At 44.4% G+C, this 15669-nt stretch overlaps 1 protein-coding gene across 2 annotated transcripts in view; it reads right to left on the bottom strand.

Moving 5' to 3' along the window:
* LOC115085779 (1-phosphatidylinositol 4,5-bisphosphate phosphodiesterase gamma-1-like) overlaps positions 1-15669 on the bottom strand; it is a 306356-nt gene that overhangs the window by 140680 nt on the left and 150007 nt on the right. For both annotated transcript variants that reach the window (XM_029592182.1, XM_029592181.1), the window contains exon 10: positions 169-287. In XM_029592182.1, the coding sequence (XP_029448042.1) occupies positions 169-287 (119 nt within the window). The remainder of the gene's footprint in view (positions 1-168; positions 288-15669) is intronic.

Genomic DNA, 15669 nt, shown 5'->3' with positions numbered 1-15669 from the left:
TACTGAGACAAGGAGATTTATCTTACGTGTTACAGGATCAAGAGATCCAGTACTGAAACGGGATTTATCGTGCTGCAGAACGAGGCGATCCAGTAATGAGTAGGTGAATTGATCTGATATGTTGTGACATAAGGAGATCCGGTACTGAGATAAGGAGATCTGTCTTACGTATTATGGGATGAAGAGATCCAGTACTGAGACAGGGGCTGATTCATCTCCTCTGGGACCACCCGGTCATACTTGGAATCCATTATCATATTTTCCTTGGAGAAGAGGTATGTCAAAAACTGGAAGAGAGGAAATCATACACTAAGGAGATGATTTTCAAAGGAGTTACGAATGTAAATGTAACATACTATTGTAGCAATTTTCAAAAGCCATTTACTCGAGAAAAGTTTAATTTACACATGTAAAGCACAATTTTAAGTGTGTAAATGCTTTCTTAAATCAGGCCCAAAGTGAGCAGCCTTATGAGTTTTCCGTTGATGGACACCGGCTTCTGGTATAAATGAAGCATAAGGTCTGTGCTTATTCTTATCCTTCTTGCAAACACTGCCTGCCATGCAGATGCTGCCGCAGGATCCTTGTACGCCAGAGAGCAGCAATGCTTTAAGTAGTCAAACATGAGGAGCCTTTCCCACGAGAGGGATGGAGAAAAAGTGGGACAAAATACACGAGCATGGGAAAGGAAGAAGGCGCAAGAGACAGAGGAAGGAAAGAGTCAGAAGCAAGTTAATAGGGAGAGAGAGAGTGCTAAAGAGAGAATGAGAGAACCGTTGGTCATCCACCAGAGAGACAGCAAGGAGTTAACACCTCTCCTAGTCATGTCACCTGACAGTGCGTGGGAGGCAGGGCCGCTGCGTCCCAATAGGCGAACTAGGTGGTCACCTAGGGTGCCAGCCATTAGGGGGAGGCAAAGAGCAGCCATGTAGGGCCATGAGCGGAGCCCATCCCACTCACTGCTGAGAGAAGCAGTGTCTCGGTGGGCCAGGAGCAGCGCCTCTGTGTGTGTGTGTGTGTGTGTGTGTGCGTGTGTGTATGTAAAGTGAGTGGGATTGTGTGCGTATGAGAGAGCAATGGTGTTAGTGAGAGAGCGATGGAGGGAGTCTGTGTAAGGATGCATGCGTGAATGAGACAAGGAACCTGTAAGGGAGGACACCTATCTGAGTGCATGAGGTCAGTGTCGAAGCAGAGGCCTGGACTGGGGGGGGCGAGGGTGGGTGCAAAGCAGAAATTTTTTGCCCAGGGTACCTAATACCCTTGCTCCGGCCCTGGTGGGATGGGTGGGTCTGCAAAGGCTCCTAGATAGAATGCAATCTATACTAGTGAGTCATCTCTCCATCTTTCTCCCTGCCTGTTGTGCTGTATTGTATTCCAGCACAATCGCTTGTACAAAACCACGTAATTGTATATATGTTTTCTATCCCAGTTTCACAAGTAAAGAATCCTTACCTGAGTAATTTCTGCTTCATAGTAAGTGTTTCCCTAGGAGGCACACACACACACACACACACACACACACACACACACACACACACACCCACCCACCCCTAGTTCTGACCCTAAATATATAGATTGGGTCAGAACTGATTCCAGACAAGGAGATGAAACTCCACCACGTTATGGGTCCAGAGAACATTACGGACCTAAAGAAAAAGGTTCTATATCCAGGTTGCGCTCATCCAGAGAAACACAAGTTTTATACAAGCTTGAAGTAAGCTGAATAAAAGCAGGCACCCCACTGTGATCCGAACAAAAGAAAGTAATTATTCAGAAACCATGGCTTTCAATATAGATCCCACAGCAGCTGTATCCAAGCTGAATACAAGCAATTATCAAATATGGAAGTTTAAGATGGAATTGCTGCTGAATAAAGATAAATTATGGGATATGCTACGCAAGGACAGATCTACTGAAAACATAGATCTTTGGGACCAGAAAGAAATCGAAACAAGAGGTATTATTTGTCGCCTTATTTAAGATAATCAATTAATACGCATCTGTGGCTGTGCTACAATGAGACAGATATGGGAAAGTTTGACAAGATCACATGAAGGGTGTAATTTGAAGAGCAAACTATTTCTGCTTCACAAATTATACAGTTTAAGGTTGAAAAAAATCCAAAGAAATGGCAGAGCACATTAATACCATGCTAGAAATCACAAAGAAACTGAAATGCATGGGAGAAGAATAGACAGATGGTCATGTGATTGCAGTATTATTGTGTAGCTTCTGGACACATATGATGCACTCATAAATGCACTGGAAACTAGACCAGAATGGGAACTAACATTGGATTATATGACAGGCATCATAGATAAGTTTGTTTGCAGAAATTAAAAACGAAGAGAGACATAGGCAAGCATCATAAGCACCTGCATGAGAGAGGGAGAGAAAAAATCCACAAGATTTTAAAACTTCCCATGCTGCAGGGGGGGAGGGAATGGTGCACAAAAGCAACTCAGAAGAGCAAATATTCCTCACACTGAAGAGAGTAACTACCCAGCCTGGAAACCTGATCGCAATCAATCATCAACTGAGACAACAAAAGCAGTTAAGAGTGCTAGCAGCCAGAGAAATGCTGAATTGTTTTGGAACTACAGCTTTATCTCCCTGAGAGAAACAATATGAAAAATTTGTGCATTGATTCAGGTGCAACCAGTCATATGACAAGTAATAAAGATTTTTTTCACAGACAGACTATTTGTGGAAGATGGGAAATGCAGGAATGGCTAGAATGCATTAGCAGAGCTGTATGTAAGCACAGAATGCGCATGAAAGATTTGTTATTTGTACCACAGCTGAAGGGCGTACTATTGTCAGTGAAATAAATAACAAATAAGGGCTTCACCATCCTATTTCTCAAAAACACATGCACAATTAAGAAGGTGACATGGATAGTGGCACAAGGGATTGAGGGTAATAGTCTGTACAAACATTTGCAAAAATGTGGAACTTAAAGCAGCTACCCACACCAGAACTGCATACACACATGGCACTTGTGCTTGGGGCACAAATGCCCAAATGCAATAAAGGACCTGAAGAATGAATGAATGACTGTGGATTTAAATATATTCCTGTGCACAAAGACAATGACATGTGTGTGCTTGTCTCAAAAGCAAAGCAACACGTGCACCACTGGTGAAGGCAAACCACCATAGGTCCATTTAACTACTGGAGTTAATCTACAGTGGTCCATGTGGCCCAATGAAGATAGCATCTCCTTCTGAAAACAGATGTTTCCTGACCTTCATTGATGCTTATTCCAGATGCACAAAGACTTACCTCCTGAGATTCAAAAATGAGATACTGGAGAAATTCAAAGACTGTGTGACAGCAACAAGCAACAAGTTCTAGTGTAAACTGGAACCATGTGCACAGAAGATGGAGGCGACCACGTGAATGAAGCAGCTCAGGCACATCTCGAGTGACAGAGGATTGAGCATCAGACTACAGTACTCTTAACAAGAACAGAATGGCGTAGCTGAACGGAAGAACCAAATGCTGATGGAGACAATAAGGAGCATGCTGCTAGACACCAACCTTCCCAATAAATTCTGGGAGAAAGCAATGATTACTGAAAATGATCAGCAGAGCCTTCTGCCGACAAAGGCAAATGAAAGAAAACCACTTAAAATGTGGCATGGCAGAAGACCTCACATGCGTCACCTGAGAGTGTTTGATGAAAAAAATGTGTACATCCAGAGTGAAAAATGCTTCAAGATGGCAGATAGAGCCACAGAGGATGTACTGCTGAGATATAGCAAACAGAGCATGGGATATTGGATCCTATTTCCAGGGACAGACAAGGGACAGTAAGCCGGCATGTATACTTCAATGAGACTCCCTTACAAAATGTCATGACCTTCACAAGCCCAGAGCAAACAATACTCATTAGCACAAGTGCCAACATGGATTAGATGAAATTTGGAGTGACTGGCTGAGGCAAAGGAGGAGGAGACTTTCAAAAGGTCCAAGCAATACTGAAGGGGTGGCACCTAAAGAGGAGCCCATGTTCTGATGGTCCTCCCAGACAACAAAGGGCATACCAGTTCACAGACTCTTGTACATGGACCAACTCCAAGAGACATCCGAACCCTCAGTCTAGGAGGACATCAAGAACTTACCCAGACATGAAGTTGAAAAATGGAAGACAACAGCACAGGAAGAGAGAGATTGAAAAAGATTCCCTTTGTAAGAAAAATACTTAGACATGCTTACCGCCAGGATGCAAGATTGTCAGATATACGTGGATGTTCAAAGTCAACCACAATGCAGAAGGGGACGTGGAGAAGTATGGCCAAGACTAGCAGAAATATGGCCAAGACTACTATGAAACATTTGAATCAGTGGTCAAGTACATCACTGTGAGAACCCTACTCTGCATAGCAGCCAGCAGAGGCATGCAAGTAATACTCTAGGGGGAATTCAGCGTTACTGCGCAATGCAGAATTTCCCCTTTGCCTGATTTTCACATTTACCTTGCAGAATCCGTCGCTTCCAGGTCCTACTGTCGTTCTGACCTCAAACGCATGCAGCATCATGGTAATAATGACTCTGTGAGCCTGACTGAAGACGAGGGGCCTTAACTGCAGGACTCCATGATCCCCAGAAAGATGGGGCAGGCTTGCAGGAAGCAGCTCAGCACTGATTATAGCCGAACTTCATTAGCCTGCCTGAAGAGTTGGGTTGGGGCCTTCATGAACATGGCACAACCAGGCAGCTTGAAGACTGGGAAACAAACAGTGGCTTGCAATCAGTGCAGATTATTCCTGCACTGTGAGAAAGAGGTAAATAAATAAATGGCTGTAAATGTATGAGATGGTCAAAGGGAAAGAGGAATAAATTTTGATGGTGATACGAGGAGAGAGGGAAGTGGGGAGACAGGGAGAATGGGGAAGGGGTAGGGGTGAGGGGAAGAAGGAAGAAAGAGGGGAAAGAGGAAAGAAGCAGGGGAAGAGGGAAGAGGAGCATGGGGAAGGAGTGGCTTTGTTTTTCATCCGTTACTTCTTTTCCCTCTTCTTCCCCCGTTCTCCTCCCCCTCCTTCTTTCCCTCTTCTCCTCCACTCCTCTCCTCCTCCTTCTCTTTCCTTTCTCTTCTTTTCTCTCCTCTCTCTCTTTCTTTCTCCCTTCTTTTTTCTCCTTTCTTTTTTCCCTCCCCTTCTTCCAGCTGCTGGCAGACGAGCCAAGTTGCCAGGGAGACTTGGGTGGAGGGTGTGGAGAGGTGTGGAGAGGGTGACAGCAGCTGTTGGCAAATGAACCTCTTGTCACTGAGGGTGAGTAGTGCTGGGCTCACAAAGAACCATTGAACATCGATATGTCAGGAAGAGCAAGTTTTCTTACCGTAAACGGTGTTTTCCGTAGATAGAAGAATTAGCCATGCTGTATGGGTACGTCCTCCGTGCCAATAGGTGGCGGAACTCTCAAAGTCTATTACAGACTTTTAGCTAGGTACTCCCTTCCCTTCTATATCCAGGCAGGATCACCTCAGGTACCTCAGTCAGTATCAAAGCATTAGTTAGGTCTGCTAGAACTGTCCGGGAAGGCGGGCGGGTCAGCATGGTTCATTCATCTGCTATCTACGGAAAAACATCGTTTATGGTAAGCAAAACTTGCTCTTTTCATATTAAGATAAGCAGCTGAATTAGCCATGCTGTATGGGAGTCCCCAGCTGATGTATTGAGCAGTTTTTATGTGTCATTTAAAAAAATTTTTTTTTTTTTTTTGCTCAATACGATAATAGTGGCAGACAGTTCCAATGAAGGCTGTATTTGTTTGGATCTTTGCACTTCTATAGAATAATCCATCGCAAAAGGATCATCCACCGACTGAGTGTGTAAACACTGGTGGGATATGAAATTGTGTAGCGATAACTATGTCGCCGCTTCACAGATGTCCATAAGAGGCAATGATGGAGAGAGAGGCAATCGAGGTCACCGTTGTATGCACATGAGGCGTCCCTAGGTTCGCAGATAGCGTGTGCGACTTACTATTGTAGGTAAAAATGGATATAATTAGATATCCTTGTGGAGAAGGTGTTGAGGACTCTGGACACCCATGGTCATCTGGTTTGAGGAAAGAAAGAGCTGTGAGGGTCGGCTGGGTGACAGTGTGCCCTTCTAGTATGCCAGCATACGTTTACAATCAAAGGTATGTAACTTTTGTCTCAGTACCATGTGCAAGACATCTAGGGTGGAATGTGGACAACAGGACAGCCTGGTTAATGTAGAAAAAACAGGACATTATTGTGAGTGGAAATTTCGGGCAAGTGTGAAAGATCATTTTGCCGAGATGAAACAGAAGAGAAAGAGGATAGTGAAGCAATGCTTGCAAGTCACTTGATGGCCTTACAGAAGTCAAAGAGGCTAGGGAAAAACATACCTTCCATGAGAGATATTGAAGGTGATCTAGTGTCCAGAGGTGCAAGGGATGAAAGGCATTATCCATTGGAGAATCATAAAAATGTTCCACAGTATCGGTGGGTTTTTTTTTTTTTTTTTTTTAAAGAAAAATGTAGGTGCAATATGTCCTACATGAATCTGGATACCAAGGAACATGAAATAGGCTTTTCATCTAGAGGAAGATGATAAGCTGTTATGGTGCTTACAGGAACTTGGGCGAGGAGTCGCTATGTCCCTACTGTAATGTAGATGGAGGTAGGACAGAAGTCGGTCAGGTGGTCAAGTCAAGAGGGTTACACCCGTTGATGCATATCCGGAACCGGAGCGGGATAACAGTCCTGGTACTTGAATGTAATGTATAGTGTCCCTGAGGATAGGAGAAAATGATGATAAGCTAGTCCATCAATCTCCATGCCATATGGTGTAGGGAGGAGAGGAGAGGATGCTCCCTTGTATTAGGGAAGAAGCTGTGAGCTTGCGCCCAGGAGAACTGGATTGCGGATCGAAAGCTGCTGTAGATAACTGTACCATGGACGGCGTGGCTCTGCTGGGCGATGAGGAAAAGATCCCCTTGGTTCTTTTTCTCTTTTTTTTTTTTTTTGGCAGATCTGCGATTATGGAAGGTCCGTCTGTCGTGTATGCCTGCTCTGGAATTTTCCAGAGACGATTGGTGATGTAGGGAACGCATAAATCTGTGTTGTGACCAATCTAGGAGATAGGCGTCTGGAGTCTGAGTGAGATCAGAGAAATGAACAAAGGTTCCCCCTTCTTCTGTTGTACAGTGTTGCAAGAGATCCACTGTAGTGAGATTTCTCAGTGAGTATATTTCTGGAGTTACCTTTGTATTCAGTTCCCTTTTGATGGGAGTGAGAAATGATGCTGAGTATGTACGATCCGGAATCGTGAATTCCGGCAGATGAGTTAATGGAAATGAGATGGATACTCGGTGAGGGTGATGTAGTATCCGAACTGTCTCTTCGTAGAGGTTCCATGAACGGACTGTTTTGTTTAAAAAAGAACATTGGAGTTGGATTCCGTGGGAAGTGGGAATATTTATTTCTCTTTGTATGGAATTTTGGAGGTTAGAAGGGGGATGTCTAACCACTGTGAGTTCTTGAAGGTTTACGTGCAGTGTACATTCTAACGAAGTCCATAGAGCTTGTGTCTAAGTCTTTCAGGTGCTATGGTTTGATTGATAGCGCAGGGAACGTAGGTGAGCCCGTCAATATGCAAATGGAGTAGCCACCGATTGTGGGTTCTCCCTTTTTTTTTTTTTTTTTTTGCTGGCCAAGTAATGTGAGTGGCCAAAGTATGGAGGAAAAGGAGTCCAGCGGTGTTTGAAGCCGCATTATAGTCGGCACATATGTAGGCGTGTATGCGGAACTACGTAGTTGGCTGTTTAGATGCCGCAGAAAAAGTCATGGCTTGGCGCGCTGTCCTTGTAGTACCGTGAGCAGAGTTATAGACCATGTGAAGAGGGCTAATGCTCTCGGATAAGGTAGGAAAACCTGTCGTGAATTTAGCGACTGTAGGTTGCTATGAATTTCAGGTGGAATAGGTTCCAATGCTGAGTTTTTTTGGGTTTTTTTGTAGTGGATTAGGAGCCTTAGATTGTCTAGGCCAGAATCGGATGCCAAGATGGCCTCTTTGTAGCGTTGGACTGGATGGTATGAGACGGCAATCGTTCAGATAGGAAATATATATATATATATATTTTATTTTTTTTTCCTCTGACGGCGAATGGTGCACCACTACCACTGCCTAGTATTTGGTGAAACCGTGGGGAAGAAGGAAGGCCGAATGGAAGAGTTTGGTGGGCGGAATGTTGATCGCCTGGAAAAAACATAGGTGACACCAGGAACTGGGGTGCTTCGAAGTTCAAGCATATGCCTATTGCAAAGGCAGTGCGATCCTCGGGATGAAGGACTGAGGAATGGACTGGAGAGAAGTCCTTCTGTATTGTTAATTGCTTGGTTAATTGCCAGGTTCTTGTGGCCTGGTTTGGCCTCTGTTGGAAACAGTATGCTGGGCTTGATGGACCCTTGGTCTGACTCAGCATGGCAATTTCTTATGTGCTTATGTTATATGATCATTGTGAAGTATTAAGGGGATTATAGGGAAGACCCATTGATCCAATATAATGTAATTTTAGACTGGGAAATAAGTGGACAAACTTATCCCATAGGCGATGATGGTAGCATATGATTTGTAACCCAGGACCAGGTTTTTATAGGTTGAGGATCTGTAGGATGCCGTGGCTGGCCAGGTATCCTAATACGCTAAAATGGTGTAGTTGATCAGCTCATTGTCTCAATGGTTGGTAAGATGGAGGCTTACAATAGGAATAAGGCTTGAAGGGTGATTTCCCCTCTTTTTTTTTTTGATCCTCGGTAGAGGGCAGGCTGAATACGGACGTCGTGATAGAGATGGATGTTGAGGAGATGTGAAGAAAATGAACTGCCTTTTCCTGTTCTTCAAGCTTTATGACCGCATCTTTGAAAAAAATCTCATAATAAAATGACTGGACGACATGGCAAATATGCCCAGTTGTCATGAAAATGACATTTCATATGGCACTAGTATGTAAGCCTGGAAGGCGTCTGGCTGCCAAGGTAGCTGCTGAAGTCTTAAAGGAGACTTAAAATCTTCGGAACAGAGTTCAGGAAGTGCCTCCACCTTTTCTCGAGGTTAAGGTATTGAGGCAAGGTTTTTTGGAATGTGGTTTGTAGAGTCTGTAGATTATCCAAGAGATGCGCGATGCAAGTTGGTGGTTTGTATGTGGTTTGTGAGCCATTAATATGAAATGGTCCCATTTTTTTTTTTTTAAGTCCTTCAAGGACTTATGGTTTTCATGCAGCGGTGAGTTGTAATGAATTCTGGACTTACCAGACGTTTGCATTGCCGACTGAACTACCACAGAGAGATGTGTAACGTGAACGGTAGTATAGAAAGACAAATCTTTCATTTGTACATCCAGTCGATGTGACAATGTTGGGAATCAAGAAGGGAGTTTCCCAGGAATTCTCCAGCAAAGCTGTTAACTGGAAGCTGTGGTAGGACCATTGGTTCAGGAGGAACGGAAAAAAAACTCCAGCTTGTTCCTCAGCCCCCCACGGAGAAGTAGAATCCTACTGGTGGTCATGATAAACCTTGCCCGACCTTTGTGGACTGCGCAGGTGGTAGAACACACTAAAAACCGAACTTGGCTCCAGTATGCCGGTTTCTGTTGACGTTTTGTTTTGCCTTTTTTTTCTTTTGCGCTGGTTGGAGGGGCTGATTCTGTAGCAGTGACGGATTGCTATGATGCAATGTTGTCAGGCGCCTGGCGGGCACAACAGTGCCTGTGCGCTTGTCACTGGTGCCGATGGTCTGGCGTACTTGCTGCCTGCGCCAATGACCCAGCGTTCTTGGTGCACTTTGCTTACGCCGGGCCCTCAAATTGATTCACCGATGCTTCGGCCTTCCGGAGCAGGCGTCAGTGCGCCGTGTCTCTCGGTACTAGCTTCGGTGCGCCGGCTGGTACGGTGCATGACTCAGTGCGCCGGCACTCATGGCGCATGTGTTATCTTCAGTGCTTCTGCACACAAAGGGAAAAGCACCCAGCGGCCACATCAGTGCGTCAGCTCGCCGGCAGCCAATCGACACATCGATGCGTCGGTGGCCGTCTGTCTCGGTGCACCGGCGTTTGAGTGGACGCTTTGTCTCTGCGTCAATGTAATGGCGCGCTGGTTCTGGCGTCTATGCATCGGCGCCCATTTTGGCATCGTGGCGTGCCGACGCTTGTGCCCGCGCATTGGTGCCGGAGTTTGAAATTCTTCTTTTTTGTTCTTTTTTTTTTTTTGATTTGAGACTCGCTTCTGAAAACGACCTGAAGTCACAGCACGCCGGATACTGCGGCCTTGCAGTCAGGAGAGTGGTAAGGACATGCCCCCCAGTCTCCGTTAGCAGCTTATAAAAATAAATGTCTTGTAGCCCTCCCCCGCCTCTACTCAGTGCCAGCCCTATGAATCGGGGGGTGGGGGGGTGGGGGGGGTGTGTGTGTCAACTGAGGTTAGCTGAGGCAATCATCGTCCGGGAGGGGGAGGGAATGCCCCGAGATGTTGGAAACTATTCTCATATGGGCAGGCTGCTGAGACAGATTTTTTTTTTTTACTTCTTTTCCATATTTCCTTTCTTCTTTGATGAATAGAGTAAATAAATAGATGGCTTTTATACTTTTGTAATGTGACAAGAGGAGAAGGAGAGAGCTCCGCACACACTGTTCCGTGGAAAAATTCAGACTGAGGTACCTGAGGTGATCCTGCCAGGATATAGCAGGGAGGGAGTACCTAGCTAAAAGTCTGTAATAGACTTTGAGAGCTCCGCCACCTATTCGCACGGAGGACATACCCATACAGCATGGCTAATTCAGCTGCTCATCTACGTGAAAAATACTTTTTTTTACCATTTACAAAACTTCATAGGGTTTCGGGAAATAAAAATACTTATTTGTGATTCTTCTAAGGCTTGACTAACGCCACTGCAAGTGAATCATATACCCATAATACTTTGTAATCATAGATCTTTTGATCAAAAAATATTTTTTTTTCTTTTTTCTTTTTCAATAGTAGAAATTTTCTTTTACATTTTCTTCTCTTTTTAGAAGTCCACTAACCTTAGAACATACTTTCTTATAATTCTTACATTTCTGATTCCAACAAGCAAAAATGCTCTCTATTTTGGATACTGTATGAGACTTGCAGACGATGCGCTCCTGAGGAAGAAGATCCTCTCGAAACACGAGTCGTTCGGGCAAAGTCAGGACAGTCGCAAAACATACATCTAGAGCGGTACAATGAATGAATCGGGGTCCTCAGTACAACTACGATTAAGTGTCCTTGTTCCTATCTAACGAAGGTACCAACACGCAAAGACAACCCCCCTCGTCCGAAATCTTCAAAAATGGCTTCCTACAGGACAAAGCCTGCAGCTTCGAAATCCTTTTGAACAAATTACACCGACCAAAAAACCCACCAAGTTTAAATTCCATGCTGGACCCAATTTATGCAACCGGTGGCCGCAAATGCTCGACCCCTTCTAAAAACCTCACAACATCCGGATGTGAAGCCAACAACCTTTTCCTGGGAGTATACCTCTGAGACAACCCCAAGGCTGCCACCTGAACCCGCAAGGAACTGTAAACTAAACCCTTGAAAATCACAGGCTCAGAGAATCCTTTTTCTCACAAGCTTTTGCTCTCAAAAGTCGAGTTGCGAGACAAAAGTGATCTGCCTGATCCGAGAAAATATTCCTTAACTTAATAGCCCCTGCAAATGTGCCAATCTCAGGGACCCGTCAATTGCGTCCTGAACCATATCCCGTGAACCACGGATGAAGCAGCTTCTCTGGTACCCCTCGTACCGCCTGGCCCTGTTGCCTCTCGATGTGCCTAAACACTCGACCTATTAACGGTCATGGAGGGAACACGTATAGCAGTCGGCCATGGAAGAACCCGAGCATCTATGCCCTCAGTTGCAACCTATCATCTGCACCTGAAGAAACTTGCTGCCTTGGCATTGCTCCTTGACACCATCAGATCCAGACAGGGATTGCCTCAACGAGACTGGATAACGCCTCAGGCCTCTTTCAACAGTTCCCATTCTCCTGGGTCCAACTGTTGCCTGCTGAGATAGTCCGCTTGCACACTGTCCCACTCCTGCAACATGTGAAGCAGCTATCCCCTGCAAATGTTGCTCTCCGCTCAGGCAAAACATCCTTGGGTAACCACGTGACTCTTTGTTCCCCCTTGCCGATTGATATAAGCCACCATTGTTGCATTGTCCGAAAATACTCTGACTATTCAACCTTGGACTTTTGGAAGGAATTCCACTAATGCCTTGCCACTGCCCCTCATTTCCCAAGCAATTGATAGACCAGAATGCTTCCATTGGCAATCTCAGTCCTTGTGACAGCCGTTCTTGAAAGACTGCCTCCCAACCCTTGAGGTTGGCAATCCGTGATCCCCATAACCCCAGTCCAGAAACCCTCCAGGCCCATCCCTTTCTCTAAATTAGGGCCGACACAGTCACCACAAGAGACTGGACCTGGAAATACCCTGCAGCTGTAAAGGCTGAACCCGGCTCCACATTGGCAACTCCAAAATGGCGACAAACGCTCATCAATACAGAAACGGAAGTGCGTTTTTAAAAGGAACTGCCCGCCTCCAAACCTACCATCAGATGGAACAGACTTCAACCTACATGAATACGGACCAATCAACTTCCTTATTTAGTCCCTCAGGATGGACCGTTCTCAAATTAAAGATCCATCGTTGCTCACTGCAACAACCGCAAATTCAAATCACCACTCCTAGCATCACTGTGCAGCATCTCCAGAACTGTACAGGACAAATCCTCAAACTGATGATCAAGGGATAACAATGCTGTACGAATGGTGCCTCCACCTTCTTACACTTTAAAGCACTCTCATGTTCAATCAAACATGTTTTGAATTTGCTCATTGTTTTCCCTACATACAGTAGCTGACAAGGACACCATACCACATACACAAGTTTGCTAGAAGTACGTGTCGTTCTCACCCTCGGTTTATACCCACGCAATGTTTGTAGGGGTAAATTAATATTAGAATGCGATTGTGCACATACGGAACATGAATTGCACGGATAGTGCCCTGTCTGCCCAGATGAAAAAAAAAAGAGGCAATTGAAAACACGTTTGATTGAACATAAGAGTGCTTTAAAGTGTAAGAAGGTGGAGGCACCATTGGTACAGCATTGTTTATCCCTTGATCATCAGTTTGAGGATTTGTCCTGTACAGTTCTGGAGATGCTGCACAGTGATGCTAGGGGTGGTGATTTGAATTTGCGGTTGTTGCAGTGAGCAACGATGGATCTTTAATTTGAGAACGGTCCATCCTGAGGGACTAAATAAGGAAGTTGATTGGTCCGTATTCATGTAGGCTGAAGTCTGTTCCATCTGATTGGTAGGTTTGGAGGCGGGCAGTTCCTTTTAAAAACGCACTTCCGTTTCTGTATTGATGAGCGTTTGTCGCCATTTTGGAGCTGCGATGTGGAGCCGGGTTCGGCCGTGAATGAGGGTACGTACCATAGTGGTAGCCTGTTCATAAACAATAAGGAGAAAAGGTAACGTTGTTGTTTTATGTGTTCTTTTTGTAGATATTGTTGTTCCCCTGAAGAAGGCATAAGTGAATGCCGAAACCTTGGCAATGTTGGGTGAGTGTGAAGTTGAGGTACCAGAGCGGGCTGGAAAAGGAACAGAGTTTTTGCAAGTATTAAGTACACATTTGTGAAATAAAACCGAAAGATAAGTAATTCTAATAATAAAAATTACTATAACTAATATAGTATAGAATTGGGAAGAAGTAAATGATGTGAATTTAGTGCTCATTTATGATGCTGGTTGTAGCCTATTGCGGGCGAGAGCATGGAGATTGAACTAGCAAGAGCACATTTACTCTGATACGGATTCCTATTTTTTAAGAGTATTTTTCCTCATGATCATGTGGGTGTGAGTTTTGCAATTAATTGCATGAAGTAGACTTGCCATTTTTTGTTTTAAATGATACAAAAAAAAAAAGACATACAGGCCGATGCAATACGTAAGTTGAGCGTCTGTTTTCCTATCCTGACTGCTGGCAAGACATTTTCTTTTTATTTTTTATTTCACATTGCTGCTTTCTTTGGCTCCTCTAACTTAATATTGCCACGGTATAAAGTCGGAGGAACCACAGAAAAGCAGTATTTTCTGCTTTTCTGTTCAACTGTTAGGGCTCCTCAAGACTTAATGACAATTCTGGGGCTGGCGCTAATTTTTGAGAGCAAAAATGTGCGCGTTGGGTGCAGATATTTTTTACATAACAGAACGAACTAAACTGGAGTGCTATGAGCACTACTGGTCGCAGTCTGGGCAATAAAATCCCAGACCTGCAAGCCCTAATGATGGAGGCGGACTTGCACATTGTTGCCATTATGGAGATGTGGTTCATGGAGTCTCTACTGCCATACCGGGTTATAACGTGTTAAGGAAGGACAGAGAGGACAAAAAAGGGAGAGGAGTAGCTCTTTATGTCAAAAACAATATCCAAGCAACTGAACTGCAAGGATTTGGGGGTAGAGAAGAAGCATTATGGGCCGTCCTAAAAAAAAGAGGATGGTGCATCCATTTTTATTGGAGTGGTTTACAGGCCTCCTAACTCAAAGAGAAGAACTAGACAGAGAGCTAACTGAAGACATGTAAAAAGTGGGAAGGAAGGGAGATGTGTTGATTATTGGAGTTTTTAATCTACTGGACGTAGACTGGAGAATCCCTTCTGCAGAATCTACCAGAAGTAGAGAGATAGTGGATGCCCTGCAAGGGACTCTGCTCACACAAATGGTAATGGAACCCACGAGGGAGGGTGTGGTACTCGACCTAGTGCTCACTAACAGGGATAATGTCTCTAATGTCTCTAATATCCAGGTGGGTGCCCACCTCAGCACCAGTGATCATCAGGCGGTATGGTTTGATATTGCAAATAGGTTACGGAGAAGTCACTCGAAGACCCAAGTTTTGAACTTCAAAAATACAGACTTTGCCGAAATGGGAATATTCCTGGAGGTGGAACTTGAAGACTGGGAGAAAATGGGAGAGGTCGAATAACAGTGGGCCAAACCTAAAGGAGCAATTACAAAGGCAACAAATCTATATGTTAGAAAAGTAAACAAAAGTAAGAGAAATAAGAAACCAATCTGATTCACAAAGGAAGTGGCTGATGTAATAAAAGCAAAAGAAACAGCGTTTAAGAAATATAAAGGATCTCGAAAAGTGGAACACAGGAAGAAATATCTGGTGAAACTGAGGGAGATTAAAAAAGTATTCAAGAAAGCAAAAAGTAAGGCGGAGGAAAGGATTGCCAAGGAGGTAAAGCAAGCTGACAAAACAATTTTCATTTACATCAGAGATAAAAGAAAGGTTCATAGTGGTATAGTGAAATTGAAAGGTGATGAGGATCAATGGGTGGCAAGAGATGAAGAAATGGCAGAAATACTAAACTAAATACTTCAGTTCAGTGTTCACTAAGGAAGACCTTGGAGAAGGACCGTCACTTGTTAACATAACTGTAGAAGGAGGTGGGGGTAGACGAAACTCCATTTACGAAAGAGAATGTATGGGAAGAGCTAGAAAAACTGAAAATGGACAAAGCCCTGGGGCCTGATGAGGTTCATCCCAGGATACTGAGGGAGCTCAGAGATGTGCTGGCAGGTTCACTG

The sequence above is a fragment of the Rhinatrema bivittatum genome, chromosome 2 (genome assembly GCF_901001135.1).
Source record: "Rhinatrema bivittatum chromosome 2, aRhiBiv1.1, whole genome shotgun sequence".
In the NCBI taxonomy this organism is placed as follows: domain Eukaryota; kingdom Metazoa; phylum Chordata; class Amphibia; order Gymnophiona; family Rhinatrematidae; genus Rhinatrema; species Rhinatrema bivittatum.
This window is presented reverse-complemented; position numbering and strand designations above follow the sequence as displayed.